Below are 21,261 nucleotides of genomic sequence, written 5' to 3'. Positions count from 1 at the left end.
TTTTTTGCAAGCACCCAAAAAAGTCGATCTCGGTAACCCTATTAGATTAATTTAATTGGAAGAATGCCTTCCGAAAGATTTTGGATTATTGAGGTATAAATATATAATAAAAATATTGAAATTTTCAAACAATATTTTTTCAAAAACCCAAAATAGGCGTGGATTTTTCAAGAACCCAAAATAGACCTGAATATCCAAAGAGGCATGTATTTTTTAAAACATATTTTTTCAAGCACCAAGAATTGGCGAGGAATGAATTTTTTAAAGAATATTTTTCCAAGAATCCAAAAATTTCAAGAAGCACTTTATTGGTTATGTTGTTCGCCAATTTCGATTCGGCTGTCTTGGATTCATAGGCATTCTGCAATTTCCTCCTAGACCCTAGGCAATGCCATGACTGTCCGAGTCTAAAGAGGTAATTGAAATTTCAATAAAGCACTTCATTGGTTATGTTGGGCGCCAATTTCATAGGTATTCTGCAATTTCCTTCTATACTCTAACTCAATACTGTGAGTGCTCACGTTTAAATTTTATTGGACTTTATGTTTTGGAATCGATCAATTTTTTAAACAAATTAAAATCATTGGAGAAATATTTTTAACTCATTTAATTTATTATTTTTTTTTTATTATTTAACTCCTCCTCCAACTACTCCACTTTCTATTTAAAATAGAAGGTATAGGACCATGCACCCATATGTAGACACCGTCTAAAAATATCTATAAATCATTTTTGGCTGGCTGTTGTATAAAAACGAAATCTTTAAACCAATTTTCGCTCGAATTTGTATTCGATGATAAACTATAATCTCGTCCAGTTCGTTAGATAAAACACTTGGCAAATTAAGCGAAATTTTTTACAAAATTTCAAGTAAAAATCTCAAGAACTCTTCAAGTCGATTTATTGTGTCAGCATCAAGTGACGGCAAGAGTGATTCTCAAACTTTAAACGCATTTTTCCGCGAAGCAGTGTTTTACGAATGGCGGGCACAATAACTCAAAAAATAATAATTCTATCAGTTCCAAATTTTGACACGTTTCTCTGGTGTATAGCTATCGTATGAACTAGGATAAAGTTAATCGGTGAAGAACTTCCTTATTTTTTAACTTACTGTGTGGTCAAAAATATGCCAATTTCCAAATAAAATTTCAAAGGTCCACCATTTTCTTAATTTTGGAGCGAAGACAATGAAAATCTTGAAAATTTAAAATCGAGAATGGGGGAGGTCCCCTTAAATTATTAATGGCCTGTTCCCGTATTGCAAGAATCTACTATTTTTTACTCCGATAACACTTTTTTCCTTTATAATATCGAAGAAAATAGTAAAATCGAGTACATTCTTGCAGTACGGGAACAGACCATAAAAGAATACCACAAATACATTCCATGCAAATAAAATACTAATTCAGTAGTTCTCTTCAGTGAAGCATTCAATTGAACTATTCCATTTATGAACTACACAACTCTAAACAACAGCTGTTCGAGAGTGTTGACGTTACAGTTTTAGCTCTCTGTTGGCTCTGTTGGTTTCATTTCGGTTAAAAAAACATTAAAATTCCTTTAAATTTATATAAATTATACTATAATTTTATTAAAATCGCGTTCAATAAATAAAAATAAACAAAATGTCAACAGATTGGGATGAAGTTAAACGATTGGCAGCCGATTTCCAAAAGGCTCAGCTAACGTCGACGCTGCAAAAGTAAGTTGACATACGACGGTCGGCTACCGTGTTTCAAAGTGCCAACTCAATAAGGAACAGTGTATTTATAATTTATTTTTTAACCACTTCTCGGAATCTAGATTATCCGAACACAATTGTGTTGAAATTGTAACCTTGTTGCTGGAAAAGAAATTAATTGAAGTGGTATTTACAAATGACGGTAAAGAGTATATTACACCCGAGCATTTGGAACGTGAGGTACAGGATGAGCTGTATGCCAATGGTGGTCGTGTAAATTTGGTGGAAGTTAGCAAAAATTTAAATGTGGATTTGAGTAGGGTAAGTACCTAAGACCGTCAGTATTGTTTCATAGGTATTAAAATATAATTTATTTACAGATTGAGGAGGTGGCCAAGAAGATTGCCTTGGAAAATCCAAGTATACATCACATATTGGGCCAATTGATAGACGAGGATTACATCACCTATATTGCACAGGAAATTAATGAAAAATTGGCCCAAAAAGGTGAAATATCTGTCAATGATTTGACAGAACAATTTGATCTCCCCTCAGATTTCTTGCAAAGAGATGTTTTGGAAAAACATTTGGGTAAAATAATCAAGGGACGACAAGATCCCTCAAATCCTCGTGTATTCTTTACCCAAGCCTATCTGCAAAGATGTAAAGCCAAAATACGTGGCGCCTTGGCTGCCTTGACCAGACCCACAAATGTATCGGTTATATTGCAGCAAATTAATATACAACAAAAGATATTCCATACTCTTGTGGATGAAATAAACCCCGCAGGCCATGTTACATCGAAATTGGCTAATGCTCAATATGTTCCCAATGTTTATGCTAAAATGCAGTCGGATTGGGTTAATAATTTCTATCGTCAAAATGGTTTCTTGGAATATGATGCCATCAACAAGCTGGGCATCACAAATGCCAAACAATTTATTACAAAACAATTTCCCGATGAGGAATTGGTATATTTGAAACGTTGCGCTGTCAGTTCGAAGCTGATTGAATTGACTGTTATGCCTGCCCTTTCGGCTGCTAAACAATTTGTTGATTTATCCACATTGTTGCCTTCCAATATGACATCTTCGGATAGGGAAGAGCTCTTCGAGGCCATTATGGCTAAAAATAGTTCGGCGTTACCTAATTTTGTGCTGATTGGTGCCAATTCGGGATCATCAGTTGTATTTACCCCACAATATTTGGAAGAATTAACACAGCCATGTCGTGAATTGGCCTGCACCAAGGCCAAGACTTCGGTGGACAATGGCAGTTATCAGCAATATATTGCGACCAAGGCATTGGCTGCAAAATCTGCCCAACGTCGTGGTGGTGATGATGATGACGATGATAAATTGGATAAACGTGATGAACGACGTAAAAAGGCCGCTTCTGGTAAGGCTGGTGGTGGTTCCCAGGGCCGTGAAACTAAAACAAAATCTACCAAGAAACACCCACGTGGCGGTAAGAAGGGTGGTAAAAATGATTTCGACAGTGATGATGATGAAGATGTTGGCACCAATACCCGAGGTAGTGGTGGTAACAGTGGTGCCAAAAAACAATTGGAATTGGTCACCATTAATGACATTGTCAAAATCTTGGAAAAGGAAACTTCGTCACTGGGCATTGATGATTTGAATGAGGATATTGCCAGCCTGTATCATGAGTAAGTAATCGATTCAAGAAAATCTTTCTTTACTTTCTTTTTTTAATTTATTTTGATATTTTTCTTTATAGACAACTTAACCAATTGGCCTTAACAAAGGCCCAGGAATTATATGAAATCACCCTGCAAAAAAGTGCGGCTGGTAGTGGACAAACTCACGCAGGTGTGCAAGAGAAAATCAATACTTTATTGGTTGATCTCAGACTATATGAAAAGGGTCTCAAGGTATTTTATAACAAAAAAAAAAAAAAAAATAATTTAAATAAATTTGAATTATAAATATATTTTTTTTAGCTCTTCCCCGCCCAAGCCCAACAAGATTTAATGAAATATTTACTCAAATCCTTGGGCAATGATATCAGCAATGAACTGATACTCTACATTGCCAACGAATGTCAAATTGAGGTGAAAAATCCAAATTTGAATGTGGATCAACGTAACAAATTGGCCCAAGAGTGTGGTGGGTGTTTTTTTTTCACAAATAAATTTATATCCTTTGAAGATTTTATTTATCCTGTCCTTCTCTCTTGTTTAGGTGGTGATTATAAAACTGTCCTTTTGGAACTCAATAAAGCCATAAATAAAACAATTGATGAATTTGTTTTGGCCACTGAAAATGTTTTGAAAATCTGCAGTATGATTGTCAAGAAGGTGGATAAGAAAAAAGATCGTCAATTAATAATACAACATCGTGAAAAGCTATTGGAACAATTGCAACAATGTTCTGAACCTGCATTGATATTGCATTTAACTTCGTTGATTTTGTTTACCACCATTACCGGTTGTATTCTGCATGCCAGCGGTAAATTTGTATCACAAATTTTGGCATTTATTAATCCCTCAATGGCTGATGAGCAAAATAAATTGCTAACCAAATATCATGGTGAGTTTCTTCTAGGAAATTTAAAACCAAATTCAATTACAAATCTTTCTCTACTTTCTTTTACAGATTTGGTTATTAGCGTTTTACGTCTATCAGCCGATTCAGAAGAATATGCCACGGCAAATAATGAATTGTCTGAATTGGAACCCCAAATTAAACAATTGGCTGCCACATTTGAAAAGCCGGGTCTATCGAAGTCAGAATAAATTGTGGTTTGTTGGTTATATTTGCGTATATATAATTCCATTGCAATATTTGTTTTTCTTCCACTGTTTTTTATTTCTTTCAAAAACTTTTTGTAAAGTTTGAGATTTTTATATTAATTATTTTTATTAGTAAAGGTTATGAACTTGAGAGGATCGGAGGATTGCTTATCCGAGTCGGAACACCAAGAAATTTTGACATATTTGCATTTAAAGTTATTTTGTTGAACGATGGAAAGCGAATTTTACATCAGCGTGAATTTAAAATATTATTCAAACACTATCCGAAGCTTTGATTTTGGTAAGTAATATTTACTCAAGTCTTAAATATTTTGTAAACAAAACTTTTTTTTGAGGCCCAACAAGACGTAGATTTTTAAAATAATATTTTTTCCAGATCCAATAACACGTAATTTGTTATTGCATATTTTTCAAGGCCAACAAGTATAAGATTTTTTTAAAGAAACATTTTTGGAATCCAAAAAAACGTAGATATTTTCAACAATATTTTTTGAGCTCCAAGAAGGCGTAGATTTTTAAAAGAATATTTTTCCGAACACCAACATGGCGTAGATTTTTAAAAGAATATTTTTTACCGAACACCAACAAGGCGTAGGTTTTTAAAAGAATATTTTTCCGAACACCAACAAGGCGTAGATTTTTAAAAGAATAATTTTCCGAACACCAACAAGGCGTAGATTTTTAAAAGAATATTTTTCCGAACACCAACAAGGCGTAGGTTTTTAAAAGAATATTTTTCCGAACACCAACAAGGCGTAGATTTTTAAAGGGATATTTTTTGGAGCTCCAACAAAGCGTAAATTTTTTAAGGGATATTTTTTCGAGCTCCAACAAAGCGTAAATTTTTTAAGGGATATTTTTTCGAGCTCCAACAAAGCTTAGATTTTTGAAGGAATATTTTTTCGAGCTCCAACAAAGCTTAGATTTTTGAAGGAGTATTTTTTCGTGCCCCAACAAAGCGTAGATTATTAAAGGAATATTTTTCTAGGGTCGAACAAGGCGTAGGTTATTAAAGGAATATATTTCTGGGGTCGAACAAGGCGTAGGTTATTAAAGGAATATTTTTCTAGGGTCGAACAAGGCGTAGGTTATTAAAGGAATATTTTTCTAGGGTCGAACAAGGCGTAGGCTATTAAAGGAATATTTTTCTAGGGTCGAACAAGGCGTAGGTTATTAAAGGAATATTTTTTCGAGCTCCAACAAGGCGTAGATCATTAAAGGAATATTTTTCTAAGGTCGAACAAGGCGTAGGTTATTAAAGGAATATTTTTCAAGGTTCGAACAAGGCGTAGATTATTACAGGAATATTTTTCTAGGGTCCAACAAGGCGTAGGTTATTAAAGGAATATTTTTTTAGGGTCGAACAAGGCGTAGGTTATTAAAGGAATATTTTTTCGAACTCCAACAAGTCGAGATTATTAAAGGAATATTTTTCTAAGGTCGAACAAGGCGTAGGTTATTAAAGGAATATTTTTCTAGGGTCGAACAAGGCGTAAATTATTAAAATAATAAATTTTTCCAGGCCCCACAAGGCGTAGATTTTTTAAGGAATATTTATTTGTTCATGTACCCATCCCACCAAGAATAATAATAATCCATTTTGTATTTAGTATTTTTTGAAACAAAATTTTTATGTATATATATATTTTGGAAAATTTGGAAAACTATTCTTTCAGAATATACAAAATCGGCTAAAACATTTTTTTTTTTATTTATAGTTTTGTTATGAGTGTGTATTTTCTGGATTTGAAATGCAACAATATGTTGTATTAAAGATTAAAAAAATCTAATTTTTATTCATTCATGGAAAAAGACTCGATAAAATACATTATTTTTAATTGCTATGTAGTCTTTGTATGATTTGTTTAGCCTTATCACTAGTTTGCCTGAAAAAATGAAGAAAAAAATAAGAATAATGGAAATTCGATAGGGGATTTTATAAACTTACATAAATACAGGATTGTTAGCATCACAAGATTCCATTGTCTGTTTAATGTACAATATGAATAGCTGTAAATTTTTCAAACATTCTGAATCGGGTTGTAGCCAGGCAGTGGGTAATGTGTTAACAATTGTATAAGCTTTGCTTATAGCATCAATTGGTGTACAGACCTAGAAGTGGGGAGAGATTTAAGTTAGATCTTTGTATTATTTAGAAAAAAAAACGGAAATTACTTACCCTCATGGCCATAAGTAAATAACGATTTAATAGGCAACCAATTGCCATTTCTCTTAGAGGTGTATCGGCAATAATACCCTGCCATGATAAGAAGTTACGAAACAATTTTAGGCCACTGCAAAATTGCCGTTGAAAAAAGGAGGTCTTGTTTTCTGAAACTCTGCAAAAGAAAAAAACTTTTCATTAGCATTTCTTAATTTTCAATATTTGCCGCAAAATCTTACTGTTTTGGAAATATGGGTATAAAAACATCATTCTCTAGGGCATTTTTCATTTTATCCAATATTGCCTTAAATAATTGCTGTAAAGATTTGGATGTCTCCTTCAGCGGGTAATCACGACCCAAACGATTTATAAAACCAATTAAACGTAATGTTTGGGTGGTTGACAATGGATCCCAGCAATGCGTGACAATATCTAAAAATAAAATTGAAAATTAGTATAATCCACTAAAAATAGAAATATTTTCTTACCGGTTATTTTGGGTAAAATAATTTTCTCAATTAGAGTTGGCACCAAATTTACATCGGGATCTTGTCTCAGTGATTCCTCAGTTTCATTTTCATGCCAGGCATACAAAATACAGGCAGGATACCAGCTTAATTTTTCAATATCTTTATAGTCAGCCAACAGGGGAGACCATGTTAGCATTTCTAAACGTATGAGAGGTCCCAAAATCTGTAACAATTGAATTTTTTTTTTTTTAAATCGTAATTTAGGAACCCTTTTAAATACGCACCTTAGGCAAACACAAACTAACAAAGGCATCTTTATATGAGCTCATATCGGTTTGTCGCCAAGCATGAAACTTGGATAAAATTATATCAGGTTTACAAAAATCATCTGTAACATCTTCCATAACTTCAAGGCCTTCTTTGATGAGTTCCTCTGCAGAACAAAAACAGAATTGAAATTTAAGATAAATTCCTTTTTTTATATAAATATTGACTAGCTATACAAACCCAATTCATTTTGAAATTGCTCTTGATAACGATCCGATGTCTCCTCATCCGAAGACATACCATCCAAATGGGAAGCTAAAGTATTTTGCCGTTCCCTTTCACAACGTCTACGGGTGCGACGACCCTCTCGCTCAGCCGCACGCCGAATTTGTTCATCATATTCTGGGCCCTTGCGTACCGTTGTGGGTTCTAGAAAAGAATTTAAATACATTAGACTTTGAACGGCCTGGAAATGGCGTAGATTTTTAAAGGACTATTATTTAAGATTCGAACAAGGCGTAGATTGTGTAAGGACTATTATTTAAGATTCGAACAAGGCGTAGATTGTGTAAGGAATATATTTTAGGGACCGGCGTAGATTTTTAAAGGGATATTTTTTCGAGCTCCAACAAGGCGTAGATTTTTAAAGGAATATTTTTTCGAGCTCCAACAAGGCGTAGATTATTAAAAGAATATTTTTTCGAGCTTCAACAAGATTTTTAAAGGAATATTTTTTCGAGCTCCAACAGGGTGTAGATTTTTTAAGAAATATTTTTTCGAGCTCCAACAAGGCGTAGATTATTAAAGGAATATTTTTCTGGGGTCAAACAAGGCGTAGATTATTAAAGGAATATTTTTCTAGGGTCAAACAAGGCGTAGATTATTAAAGGAATATTTTTCTAGGGTCAACAAGGCGTAGATTATTAAAGGAATATTTTTCTAGGGTCAAACAAGGTGTAGATTATTAAGGAATATTTTTCTAGGATCAAACAAGGCGTAGATTATTAAAACAATATTTTTCTAGGGTCAAACAAGGCGTAGATTATTAAAACAATATTTTTTAGGGTCGAACAGGGCGTAGGCTTTTAAAGGACTATATATTTAAGGATCAACAAGACTTAGACTTCTAATGGAATATGTTCTCCGAGTCTAACAAAATTTAATTACTTACTTGCTGCTTCGGCCATTTCCCTTGCCTGGTCTCGTACATCCTGACGACGGCGTTCAATAAGGAAATGTTGATGTTTCCCAAAAAATACAATGCACCTTTTTTCCAAGTCATTAATGGCAGAGATCTGAAAACATATAAAGAAGAATGCATTAAGAAAATACTTTCAAAATCAATCATGAGAGGAATTTTAAAAATAAATAATTGATATTGAACTAAATACCTTCTCATTGAGACAATCCACCAAATCAGTAACATAACATTTAATTTCCTGATAGAAACGATATTTCGCAGCAGCCGCTGGGGCCTTTTGCTTAGCATCCATTTCTTCCAATTGCATAGCCTTCATTTCCTGCTGAAGCCTTTCGATATCACCCATGTGGCGGGCATTGAGTTCCTTCAACTTATTCAGCCGTTCATTGATGGCTTCACGAATCTCTTGCGGCGATCGTAAGGCGGCCGGTTTTGTTTTATCTTTCTTGGGTTTGGTAACACTTAACAATTGTTGTGGTCGTTCCAAGGTACACTTGGCATATGCCTGCTCCAACAATGTCGATGTGGATTTAACTTCCGGCGGGGCTTCGATGGCCTTATCAGCACTCGATTTAATCATAAATCTTGATAGTACCGATTCATTTTGAGCATTTACCAATTGGGCACCTGTGACGCCTTTACGTATTTGTTGATTTTCCCATTCGTGGGTTTCACAATCGGAATCTTCGTCGGAACCTAGAGAAATGGAGAAAACTAAGAATTAAAGAAATGTTTTAGACGAAATTGTTTCTTTTATGGTTCATGCTACAAAACATGTAGATTTATAATTTGCGGGGTCTTCCTCATCATCACACCCACACACACATAAAACCTTACAAACCGTATGTCATTGTTTAATCGAATTACATACAATCTTTTTCCACGGCATAGAATTTTTCACGCCTTTCTTCGCGTTCCTTAATGCCTGTTATGGCATTCATATCCATACGTTCTTCATCATCGGAATTATCGCCTTCCATATCTTCGCGAGCCAAACGGCTGCCTTTTTTCGTTTCAACTTTTGGTTCCTCAACGGCAATGAAGTCACCTAAAGAATCACAAATTAAAATATCTACTCACTGGAGTATTTCAAAATCCACTTACCTTGTTCCCGAGCCTTTTGTCTGCGTTTGCGTGCCGCATGTATCATTGCCGCATCGGGTATAGATCCACTTTCCAGCATTTGCTTTAAATGATCCGGTTTGGCAAAACGATGTTTACTGCTATCACCATTCCGTTCATTGTCACTATGGTCGGAATCCTCATCGGACATATCATCACGACCAGCACATAATGCTGCCCGTCCATTGAGTATAATATTTGGTTCAGTTTTTTTAACTACCAGCTGTGAATCAATTTGAAGGGAAAATATAGATTAGTTATATCAGAAAGTGACTCGGATTTTTATAAAAAAAACCTAATATGGTAACAAGAGAACTTCTTAGGAAAATACATATAAAATAATAAAGTATTGAACGACTTTTAAGGACCTAATAAGCCGACCTAGAGATCCTAAAAATATAAGGCTCCAAAGATTGCATCTATTTTTTATATAAAAAATTGTATAGACTTCTAACAACAATATTTGTTTAAAGTAAAACATTTTAGTAGTGCAATAATTACAAAAAATTCAGCGGACTCTGAGGTCCATTAAAAAATCATAGACAAATTTCGGGGTCCCTAGAGGTCGAAATTTTTCATAAAAAATTCATAGAACTAGATCTTTTTAAATATTATTTTTTAATGGAATGATTATTTAAAGAATATTTTTTAAGGCTCATCAAAGGCGTAGATTTTTTATAGAATATTTTTCAAGGCTCATCAAAGGCGTAGATTTTTTAAAGAACATTTTTCAAGGCTCATCAAAGGCGTAGATTTTTTAAAGAATATTTTTCAAGGCTCATCAAAGGCGTAGATTTTTTATAGAATATTTTTCAAGGCTCATCAAAGGCGTAGATTTTTTATAGAATATTTTTCAAGGCTCATCAAAGGGGTAGATTTTTTAAAGAATATTTTTCAAGGCTCATCAAAGTCGGAGATTTTTTAAAGAATATTTTTCTATGGATGTTTACATAAAAAAAATTACATTGGAACAAGAGACCAATTCACCTCAGAAACCTAACATTTCGAAAATACCAGAATAATCAGTGGACTAAAACTTGATCCGAATTTCCAACATTTCGTTATAAAAAATCCTTAGAACTCAGAGCCTTATAATTTTATATAGAAAAAAATTCAATGACCGGGGACTGTAATTTATTTATAGAAACAATTCCGCAGTCCTAAGATGCCTCTAATTTATTAATTTTTTTACATTCGTTTGATTTCAAGGGCCTTTTAAACATATTGGAAAACAACTGAGGGATCTATCATTTATCGAAAAAAGTCATTGGATTCAGATGTCAAACATTGTGGAAATGCAAAAGAATCGTAGTCCTAAGACACTTCTGAAAGCACTATGGTTTGCATCAGGGTCCTACAACATTTTGCAGAAAAATGCATGTGGGTTGTAATGAGGTCAATCCTTTTATAAACTCTCAAAACTATCAATTTGCGTTTGGAATATATTAGATTGAATTCCAATGCGATTTAAAAACAAATTATAATTTAAATAAAATACTAGTTTAAAATTGTATCTACAAAATTAAATATAACTACTAGATTTAATTTTGTTTTGAAATCTAGTAAAATCCAAATATTTTTAGATACTCCAATTAATTTCCAGCTTTACGAGTAAGAAATCATATTTTTCCAATCATTTACCACATGTGTAGCAAACATGAAAAATATAATTTCCTGATTTTTTTCGATTGAAATACCAAAAAAATTGTCTTTGGTATATGTTTTTTTGTAAGGTGAGCTTTTAAAAAATGATAATAATAACCTTACCACAAAGTCGTCTGTGCGTATTTCTGTTTGGATACTATCACTTTTATTACTTTTCTTATTTTGTTCCGAAGAACTTGTTGCTGATGCCGAGGATGCAGATGAACCTAAATTATGAGAATCATTATTAAGACGTGATGAACCGTTTTCACGATTCATAGAAGCACTATCGTTGTTTGTTGTTTGATGACCACCATAACCGCTGCTGCTGCTGCTGGTTGCTGTATTATGCTCAGCACTACGTTCCTCGCGCTTCTTGCGACGTCTCTCTTTGTCCATCATACGCATAACTTTTTTGCTATGTGATGATTTGCGTACTTGGAAAACTTCACCATCGTCCTCTGGAAGAAAAGAATTGAAGATAAAAGATTATTGAAGTGTATTAAACAATTAAGGGATAACAAACATAATTTTTAGATTTTTTGGATAGATTTTTTGGCATAGTAAAGGCTTTCATTTCAATTCCCAAAAAAATAAATTTGTGTGGATCATGACCTTTCCCAACTGGTTTTGTAGAGGTTCCTTATACGTAAGAAATTCTATCATGTGTACATATTCATTATAGAAATAATCAAGTTCAAGCTGCCAATATATTACATCCACTTTTATCTGTTGTTATCTCCTTTTTATAACACAACAAATCATGTCTTTTTTTTTGGAAATTTTCCAAAAAATAACACTTTCCATCATCATAATTACTAACATGCAAACTTATCTCGCGATAGTCCGAAAAACAACCCCTTGACTCTGCCTCCCCATCCCAACGACCCAATAACCCACTTAATTATTTAGGCACTCGATGCATTTCTAATTACCTTCGTCTGCGAAACTTAACAGTGCCTTCGTTTTGTAAGCATCTGAGGCTCCAGCAGCTGCACCACCACCACCGCCACTACTACTTTTACCACTGGAAGATTTCGATTTTCCATCACGGTGTTTCTTTTTACTCGATATGTGAGGCGGTGGTGGAGCTATAAGTTCATCACCATCCTGATCCATATCATCCGATGCATCGTTTCTCTTTTTACCATAGCCACCATCATTGTTTTCCCTTGTTGATGTTGCTGCTGCTGCCGTAGCACAATCATCTTCATCATCATCTAGGGCACTTGAAAAAACTCGTCTTTGTATTTTTTTCGGTTTACGAAAAAGTGACATTTTTATTTGTTTCGTTCTTTTCCTTGGAAGCGGCTCACAGACACTTTAAATTGCAATTAATTATTTAGTTTTTCTTTCCGGTTTTTGCAAAACACCACTCTGGGGAAAATTCTTCCCGTCTATAGAAATGCTTCTTCTTTTTCTAATTGCATGAAAATGGGAATGGGGTGACTTTGCTGTCATTAGAAATGCAGTAAAGGGTGCTTCTTTAATGTTAGCGTATGCCAAATAGTGGCAATTTGTTAAGAGAAAGCGGGGTTTTACACTGTTGGTGATTGGTATTGGTCATGAGAGTTTTTTCCCTCTCACTGGTAAATTGAGAGTAATTAGAGTTGCGCTATTTTTAATTTTGTAACAGGGGTACTTTTTGTTCACAAAAGGTACGAATTTACATAAACGTACCAAAACAAAAAGTAGATTTTTTAATTATTCGATTTTTTAATTAATACATTTACGCATAAATTATATATGCATAAATAGTAAATAACTGATATAAATATTGGTCAATATTTCTCATGACCAATTCCAATCACCAACAGTGTAAAACCCCCCAAACAAATTAATGGACATCAATGGGAAATATTAATAAATACATATAACAATCTGCCTACATATTTAAAATATTTTTAATATTTAATGGTCGACGGGGATTTCGTGGGCCAATATTTCTTTTAGATAAACATTTGTGGAACTCAGATTATGAGTTTTATATGAAAAATAAATTTTGGTTTTCAGTGGATTATTATTTTTTCAATTCGCAATTTAAGCCTTAAATTTGTTATAGTAAAAAATTAGAAAAATGTTGTAGAAATCTTCATGGAAATCAGAAGCATGGACCTTTTTAGAAAATGTTCCTTTGGTATTCGAGGGTTACAATTTTTATATAAAATATTCCACATGCATCAGAGGCTTATGAAAAAAATATTTTATAGAAAAATGGATTGGATTTAGTAGCATTTATTTTTATATAAAAAGTTGCATGGGATTCAGCGGTCTTAACTCTTTATTACTAAAAAAATCATGGGACTCAGAAGCATAAATATTTGTATAGAAAAAATGCCATAGGTCTTTGTAGAAAATACAAATTTTTAAGTCTCCATTAAAAATTTGAAACTTTTTACCAGTGCTTGGGTACGGCAACAGACCATATATTTAATTAGTAATTCAAATTCTATTAATAATAGGTCATATTATTAAACAATTGTGGCATAACTATAGAAGGTAGTCTCATGCAGTCATATGTTTTAAATTTTTCATAAATTTGCCTTGGACAGTATGAAAATATCTTCCTTCGAAATGTAGGCATATCATTTGTTCAGTGGCAAAAATTTCCTGTCTCTAAAATGTATAAATATAAGTTGTAACAACCATTAGAACTCTTTACCGGGTTAACCGACTTCATGAGGATTTATTTGACATATACAATGGAATTGAGAATTTAAACCCACTGAGTTAACGAAATCCGGTGCAATGTAAACGTATTATAACTTTAGAAAATATATTTTGTTTAATTTATTTTAAATTTGCCAAACGACATACATAAAATTTTATTGAATTTATTTTTCATTTTATTTGAAATTTATGTATGTGTTAAAAATTAAAAAGGGTTTTCATTATTCATTTCTCAAATGAGACTTCCTTGAATCATTATGACGTGAACCATAATATAATCGTTGTTTAAATTGTAATTTCTTTGTATATATAAACCAAAATGCGTTAATGTGTGATAATTGTGTGTACATTTTGGTTGTTTAAATTGTTAATATAAATTAAAATCATTATTAAAAGTATATATAATTACAAATTGTATATGTCACAAAAATCTAATAAAGATTATACAATAGAATATACCGAGATAATCATATTGATATTAAATACTACGATAATTATCAAATATTTAATTCTTTTAAAAAAATAGCAATTGTTCTGTTGTTATTAAAAATTTTTAAACATACAAAACGCATTTTGAATAATAAAAATCCAAATATACTGAAACACTTTTATCCCTAAGTGTTATTTCGTTGATTTTCTAGTTTATATTTCATTTTGTTTTAAAGTATACTGATGGGCAATCAAATAAATAACAATTTCCGTAAAACATGTACTGTGTAAATGTAACCTAAACTCAAAGGTTAACTTGTTTATATTTCATTTTGTTTTTAACGGCAATACCTCTATTGCCATAAATTTAACGCAAACACACAAGTCACTCCCAATCAAATACTGAACAGCTGATCAAATAACCGTTGACGCCAGACGTAGGCGATTCTGTTCAAACGTCAACGAGATGTGATGTGATTTTTGTTATTGCCGATTTTTTTCGTGTGTGTGTGTGTTGTTTCAGACTTCATCAATTGGACTGGGCGTGCGTTTCGAATTGTTGGTAGTGTCGACGGCTAGTTATATTTAAGTTAATAACAACAAAAATAAACGGCATTTAAATAAATATATAAAAAAATAATAAACCAATAATGGGTCTAAAAGGTTGTGAAATTGTCTTAGATAATCCCTGGAATACATATTATGCTGGACAAACGGTCAATGGACAAGTCAATTTAACATTCGATTCGGCAAAGAAGATACGAGGTATGCATAAAATTTCAAAGTGTTTTTAAATTTAAGAAAATAAATAAGTATTTTGCAATTTTTTTATTTTAAACACATTACGTTGATGTGAGAAGGGATGTGTGTGTGAAATCTGAGGGTTCAAATTGTATCCAGTGTTAGTAATAGAAACTAAAAAAAATAATATGAAATAAAGAAAATATTAGTCATATCTTCTTTATACTGTATCCACATCACATCATCACCATCAACAACATCCATCCATCCTATCACCTAAAAAGCAAGTGGCCTTCCCTACTACTACTGCTGCTGTCGCTGTTGTCGTCGATGACTATAACGTAGGTTCACCTCCCCACCATCCACTGACTTACCGTATACTTGATTGTGTATTCCAAACGTTTAACAATGAAGACGACGACTACGGCGACTACGTCATTATTATTGGAATTTTTGTTGTATTATTTATTTTTTGCCTTGATTTGTCGCTTATTTTTGTTGTTTTGGCTATACTTGTGTCATGTTTTGATTATTAGCTTTTTTAAATACTATTGTTTTCAAATTTGATTTCTCCCATTATACGTTAGTAATTGTTCCAATTTTTTTACTTACAAAATTTTGAGATTTTAACCCTTCCGAAATTGTACCTCCTCACTTTTAAATACTCTCAAAACATACCAAAATATGCGGGCATAACATTTTGTTACTACATATTTCCATTTGGGAGCAAGTGCTTTGTGACTTCTGTGTGTCTGATTGACCTCCCTCCCCCACCCAGCACCCGCCAAACTTTTTTCTAAAGATTTTTTTTGTTCTTTATTTTTTTCGTATTTCTTTATGTGTGCTCCCAAAGCCGGTTCTATTTTATTTTTAGCCCGCATTTTTGTTGTTGCTGTTGCTTTGTGTATTAGCTATTTGGTATTGTTGTTGCTTCTTCTTACATGAATTTCAGGTTCCCTTTTTCTTCTTTCGAGAATATCTCATTCACATTGCTGCAGTTCGTTCATCGTTGTTGCAAGTTGGCGGTGTGCGTTTGGGTGGGTGGATGCATGAATGTCGGCTGCTTTGGTTTGTTTACAATGAACCGCCAAATATTTCCCATAATCCAAAGAATGCCAAAGATGTTTTGGTCTGTCGTCAAAGTTCTCTTTCATTCTGTTGCTTGCCACAGATAATAAACATCATTTGTAGAGGGTTAGTGAACTCCATCATCATGCAACAGAAGGAGATTTTGTAATAATGGATGGGAAATATAAAATATGCAGAGGTTCAATTATGGTTTAAAATGGAATGTTAAGTAGATGGAATTATTAATATTACGAGGGGGATATAATATCCACAATTTTTTTTATTTCTAAAAAATATTTGTTAAAAAATTCCACGATTTTTTGATTTCTAAAAAATATTTTTTAATAAATGTACGTACGCCTTGGTTGATTCTTGAAAAAATTGTTTTTAATAAATCCACGTCTTGTTTAGTTTTTAAAAAATATGTTTTAATAAATCCACGTCTTGTAGCTTCTTAAAAAAATATTTTTAAATTCAGATCGCTTTTTATATTTAAATGTTCATTTTTCTTGTTGTTGTAGATTTCGTTTATCTCTTATCAAATTAGAACAATTTCCCCCTGCTGATATTAAAAAGTGCAATGCACTTCTACACTTGATGATATCATATCAAATTCACATCTTTTGAGATAATACAGTGTTTCTAGAACCTAAATTTAAATAAAAAGAACACAAAGAATTCAATTCAATTTATATTCATATATTATTACAATATAATCTCTAATAACCACATTGAAGTGCAATTGTGATGTGGGGAATTTATTTGGTTAAAGTATGAGATCATATATTCGTACCAATTCACAGTTAATTGTCATGTTTGTTGTTGTTTTTTTTTTTTAGAAAAAGGTAATTTGTCATAATTTACAATGAAAATATAATATTCATGCAAAGAGCGAAAACTTTATTGTCATACTGGAAAAGAAACACAATTTTCTCTAACTCTTTAAATATTGTTAAAAAATAAAAAAAATAAAAAATATTCTTAAAATCTACGCTCTCTGGGTCCTTGATTTTTTAAATCCACGCCCTCTGGGTTTTTGAAAAGGCCTTCTTAGTCCTTGAAAATCTATTCTTTAAAAAAAGGCCTTCTGAGTCCTTGAAAAACTATTCTCTAAAAAAGGCCTTCTTAGTCCTTGAAAAACTATTCTTTAAAAAAAGACCTTCTTAGTCCATGAAAAACTATTCCTTAAAAAAAGGCCTTCTTAGTCCTTGAAAAATTATTCTTTAAAAAATCCATGCCTTCTTGTTCATTTAAAAATTATTCTACTACTCGGTCCATAAAAATATATATATATTTTTTTAAAAAAGGTCTTCTTGGCCCTTGAAAAGTTATTCTTTAAAAAATATACGCCTTTTTGGCCCGTGAAAAAAATATTCTTTAACAAATTTACTTTTCTGATAGCCCTTGATTCTTATTTAATCCACTCATTATCGGTCCATGAAAAATATTAACACTTCCCTTTCCTTTTTACAGGTATCATAATAAAATTCCTTGGTGAAGCCAATACAGAATGGTCTGAAACACGTAAAGTAACCAATAGTGAGGGACGTGATGAAGATGAGACCACCACCTTCAAGGGACATGAAGAATATTTCCAAATTAAATATTATCTAGTTGGTGGCAAGAATAGTAAGTATACCACACAAACAAAAGCAACCAATTTCTAAATAGTTTACATTTCTTTCCTTTAGGTCCCGAAATTGAATTACCAGCCGGCACTCACACTTACCCCTTCACCTGTGCTTTGCCACCCACTCTACCCTCATCATTTGAGGGTGAATTTGGTCATGTTCGCTATACAATTAAAGTAACCCTCGATAGACCCTGGAAATTCGATCAAGATATGAAAATGGCATTTACAGTTATTGCCCCTGTCGATTTGAATCTCAATCCTCGCGTCAAGGAACCTTTCAAATTGGAATTGGAAAAATCATTCTGTTGTTTCTGTTGCAAATCTGGACCGCTGTCGGTTATTACAACAGTTCCTGTTACCGGTTATGTTTCAGGACAAATTATACCCATAACCTGTGAATGTGATAATGCTAGTAATGTTAAAATAAACACCGTCAAATTTGTTTTACGTAAACGGGTAACGTTCCATACCACACAACCGCGTGCCGAAAAGAAAGAATCAAAAATAACAATTGCTGAGTTGGGTATCGGACCGGTGGAGGGTGGTGAATCGCGTACATTTAGTCAACAATTGGAAATACCACCATTGCCACCAACAAATTTGGTAAATTGTGGTATTATTGCATTGGATTATGATTTACATATTGAATGTAATGTCGGTGGACCACATCGTAATTTGACGGGAAATATACCCATTACATTGGGTACAATTCCATTAGCCTCGTTTCAACCACCAGCTCCATATACTGATGTACCGGCACAAATTTCACCTCAACAACAACTGCAACAAAATGATGATCCATCGATGGCTCCAACACAGCCGGTTAGTCCTGCTAGTCCACCTAATGGTCAGGGTGGTGCTTTGGGTTGGAATGTGGCCGATAGTGTTGGCGGGCAGATTTATCCAAATATACGTGAGTATTAAATTTAAATATTTTATTATTTTCTGGACCTTTAAAAATATGTCTAGGCTTTCTAGACTCCTAAAAGACTTTTTTTAAATCGAGGGTTTTGTCGGTATTGAAAAAACAATATAAAATTTTTAAATTTTAAAAAAATCCACGCCTTGTTGACCCTTTAAACATATTCTGAGTCCCTGAAAAAATATTCTTTAAACAATCCACGCTCTTTAAAAAATATTTTCAGTCCCTGAAAAAAATATTCTTTAAAAAATCCACGCCCTTTTGACCCTTTAAAAAAGATTTTGAGTCCCTGAAAGAATATTCTTTAAAAAATCCACACCCTGTTGACCCTTTAAAAATATTTTGAGTCCCTGAAAGAATATTTTTTAAAAAATCTACGCCCTTTTGACCCTTTAAAAAATATATTGAGTGCTTGAAAAAATATTCTTTAAAAAATCCACGCCCTGTTGACCCTTTAAAAAATATTTTGAGTCCCTGAAAGAATATTTTTTAAAAAATCTACGCCCTTTTGACCCTTTAAAAAATATATTGAGTGCTTGAAAAAATATTCTTTAAAAAATCCACGCCCTGTTGACCCTTTAAAAATATTTTGAGTCCCTGAAAAAAATATTCTTTAAAAAATTCACGCCCTGTTGACCCTTTGAAAAATATTTAGAGTCCCTGAAGGAGTATTCTTTAAAAAATCCACGCCCTGTTGACCCTTTAAAAATAATTTGAGTCCCTGAAAAAATATTCTTTAAAAAATCCACGCCTTGTTGACCCTTTAAAAAATATTTTGGGTCCCTGAAAAAATATTCTTTAAAAAATCCACGGATATTTGGGGCCTTTGAAAATGTAGTCCTAAAAATCCACTATTTCTTGGTCCTTAAATGTTTTTTAATTAAAAACTTCATTTTAATGATTTTTCCTTTTTCTTTCATTACAGCTCCTCCCCAATTTGTGGAGACCCAATTCAAGGCTCCCACAATTACAAATCGTGATGACTCGGAACACACTCGTGTTATTGGTGGTGGTGATTTTGCACCTCGCTATCCCACTTTCCAATTTAATACCCCCACAGCGCCTCCAAAAATGTAAATCCAAGCTATTCGGAAACTACTGCCGGAGCTAATGAAAACAAATCTCTACATGGAAATTGTAAGATGCTAATGCTTGAAGGATGGATATCAGCAAAACGCACAATTTTCTTCATAACCAAAAGATTTTGCAGAATCGTCAATTGTTTTGGTATACTTTATTTATTTATTTTTTTTTTGCAAATGATATTATTTTTTTGAAAGAGTCTCAAAATTAGCAAACGAATTTGATTACAAAATATGTAATGGAAATGGGGGAGAACTGTAACTATTCTAATTTAATGTTGGCTTTGTAATTTTTAAGATTCAATTTTCAATATTTTACTACTGCCAGTAATATAAAAAAAATCCAGCCACTCTCTAATTTTGTAATCAAATTCTTATTTTATTTTATTAATTTTTTTATTTATTTATTTAAACATATTAAAACACCGTCCTTTGAAAATCTCTCCCTAAAAAGTTTTAAACTGTGCTTTTTTAAAATATTGAAGTAAAAAAAAAAACATTATAGAACACAAAAAAGAGTGCCTAAGAAAAAAGATAACAAAAAAACTATGTAAAGCTTAAAAAGTTCAAGTGGAAATTCAATTTTCTTTTATATAAATTTGTGTGTGTGTTTAAAAAGGTGTCAGTTTTCAAAATCCGAAATAAAAAAATAATCAATTATTACTACTACAAAATCAGCTTCCCATTTGTAGAACAAAACAAACAAAAAAATCAACTGTTACAGTGGCAATAAATAAATTTGTTATTTTGTAAATTTATATACACTTAAATTCTATATTATTATCTTTATTAAAAATATAACTATATTTTTTCTTATGTTATTATCATTTATAAAAAAAAAACAACTATATTTTCTAAACAAAAGTGTGAAAACTCAATTCAAAAAGTGAAACACACAAAAAAATAAATGTCGAAAAAACCTTTTTTGTATAAAAAATATATGCAATTTTAAAATAGATAACTGTGTGTTTTAATCTTAAGAAGGCTATGTGTGAATTATTTAAAGGACCCAACTAAATGGTGTACATTTTTTAAAGATTATTTTTGCGTGGAACATTTTTTTCAATTAAAAATGTTTTCAAGGATTTTTTAAAAAATATTTTTGTAAGAACCCGAAAAAAAAAGTTTAAAAAAAGTTTAAAATAGGCACAGATTTTTTAAGTATATTTGTTCATGTATTATTAGGTGGCATAGGGGATGATAAATACCAAGCAAACGGATATGATAGACTTTAACATGGCTAAGTCCAGTCTTATCTTGGTCCCTTTTTCATCTCAATTGTGGACACTGACCTTCCCGCGGTGTCACCGGGTTAGTTGTCAACTCTCTGAAAACCCCTCCTACTATGAAAAAGCAAAGAAAAAGAAAACCAAAGCGCCCCAATGTTGACG

General features: G+C 32.5%; 3 protein-coding genes across 3 annotated transcripts; 2 read left to right on the top strand and 1 right to left on the bottom strand.

Annotated features, from left to right (window-relative positions):
- Positions 1-1,583: 1,583 nt before the first annotated feature.
- On the top strand, positions 1,584-4,447 carry LOC133333721 (E3 UFM1-protein ligase 1 homolog). Its single transcript, XM_061542009.1, has 7 exons — positions 1,584-1,702; positions 1,804-2,002; positions 2,062-3,350; positions 3,422-3,575; positions 3,645-3,810; positions 3,886-4,233; positions 4,300-4,447. The coding sequence occupies exons 1-7, from the start codon at positions 1,626-1,628 to the stop codon at positions 4,437-4,439; spliced, it is 2,373 nt and encodes a 790-aa protein (XP_061397993.1). The 5' UTR covers positions 1,584-1,625; the 3' UTR covers positions 4,440-4,447.
- A 1,838-nt stretch (positions 4,448-6,285) lies between these two features.
- LOC133333760 (PAX3- and PAX7-binding protein 1) lies at positions 6,286-12,603 on the bottom strand. Its single transcript, XM_061542052.1, has 13 exons — positions 12,261-12,603; positions 11,449-11,786; positions 9,664-9,904; positions 9,431-9,607; positions 8,750-9,255; positions 8,530-8,653; positions 7,599-7,787; positions 7,376-7,524; positions 7,110-7,314; positions 6,861-7,053; positions 6,637-6,796; positions 6,406-6,569; positions 6,286-6,343 (listed from the first exon to the last, which is right to left on the bottom strand). The coding sequence occupies exons 1-13, from the start codon at positions 12,601-12,603 to the stop codon at positions 6,292-6,294; spliced, it is 2,841 nt and encodes a 946-aa protein (XP_061398036.1). The 3' UTR covers positions 6,286-6,291.
- Positions 12,604-15,042: 2,439 nt separating this feature from the next.
- On the top strand, positions 15,043-19,870 carry LOC133333728 (arrestin domain-containing protein 17). Its single transcript, XM_061542019.1, has 4 exons — positions 15,043-15,189; positions 17,707-17,862; positions 17,925-18,779; positions 19,714-19,870. Exons 1-4 carry the CDS (start codon positions 15,075-15,077, stop codon positions 19,863-19,865), a joined length of 1,278 nt encoding a protein of 425 aa, XP_061398003.1. The 5' UTR covers positions 15,043-15,074; the 3' UTR covers positions 19,866-19,870.
- The last annotated feature ends 1,391 nt before the right edge of the window (positions 19,871-21,261 follow it).

This window comes from Musca vetustissima, unplaced genomic scaffold (genome assembly GCF_032173495.1).
Source record: "Musca vetustissima isolate MV318-11 ecotype Yass unplaced genomic scaffold, APGP_CSIRO_Mvet_v1 utg2483, whole genome shotgun sequence".
Taxonomy (NCBI): domain Eukaryota; kingdom Metazoa; phylum Arthropoda; class Insecta; order Diptera; family Muscidae; genus Musca; species Musca vetustissima.
Note: the sequence above shows the minus strand (reverse complement) of the source record. Positions and strands in the feature narration are given on the sequence as shown.

Bases quoted from the DNA above. Each gene is read 5' to 3' on its own strand.
- LOC133333721 (XM_061542009.1), top strand. From the start codon at position 1,626: ATGTCAACAGATTGGGATGAAGTTAAACGATTGGCAGCCGATTTCCAA. The intron at 3,351-3,421 runs GTAAGTAATCGA...TTTTCTTTATAG, and splicing joins ATTGCCAGCCTGTATCATGA to ACAACTTAACCAATTGGCCT. The intron at 4,234-4,299 runs GTGAGTTTCTTC...TTTCTTTTACAG, and splicing joins ATTGCTAACCAAATATCATG to ATTTGGTTATTAGCGTTTTA.
- LOC133333760 (XM_061542052.1), bottom strand. From the start codon at position 12,603: ATGTCACTTTTTCGTAAACCGAAAAAAATACAAAGACGAGTTTTTTCA. The intron at 9,905-11,448 runs GTAAGGTTATTA...ATTGATTCACAG, and splicing joins TACGCACAGACGACTTTGTG to CTGGTAGTTAAAAAAACTGA. The intron at 7,054-7,109 runs GTAAGAAAATAT...TTTTATTTTTAG, and splicing joins TATTTTACCCAAAATAACCG to ATATTGTCACGCATTGCTGG.
- LOC133333728 (XM_061542019.1), top strand. From the start codon at position 15,075: ATGGGTCTAAAAGGTTGTGAAATTGTCTTAGATAATCCCTGGAATACA. The intron at 15,190-17,706 runs GTATGCATAAAA...TCCTTTTTACAG, and splicing joins TTCGGCAAAGAAGATACGAG to GTATCATAATAAAATTCCTT. The intron at 17,863-17,924 runs GTAAGTATACCA...TCTTTCCTTTAG, and splicing joins TCTAGTTGGTGGCAAGAATA to GTCCCGAAATTGAATTACCA.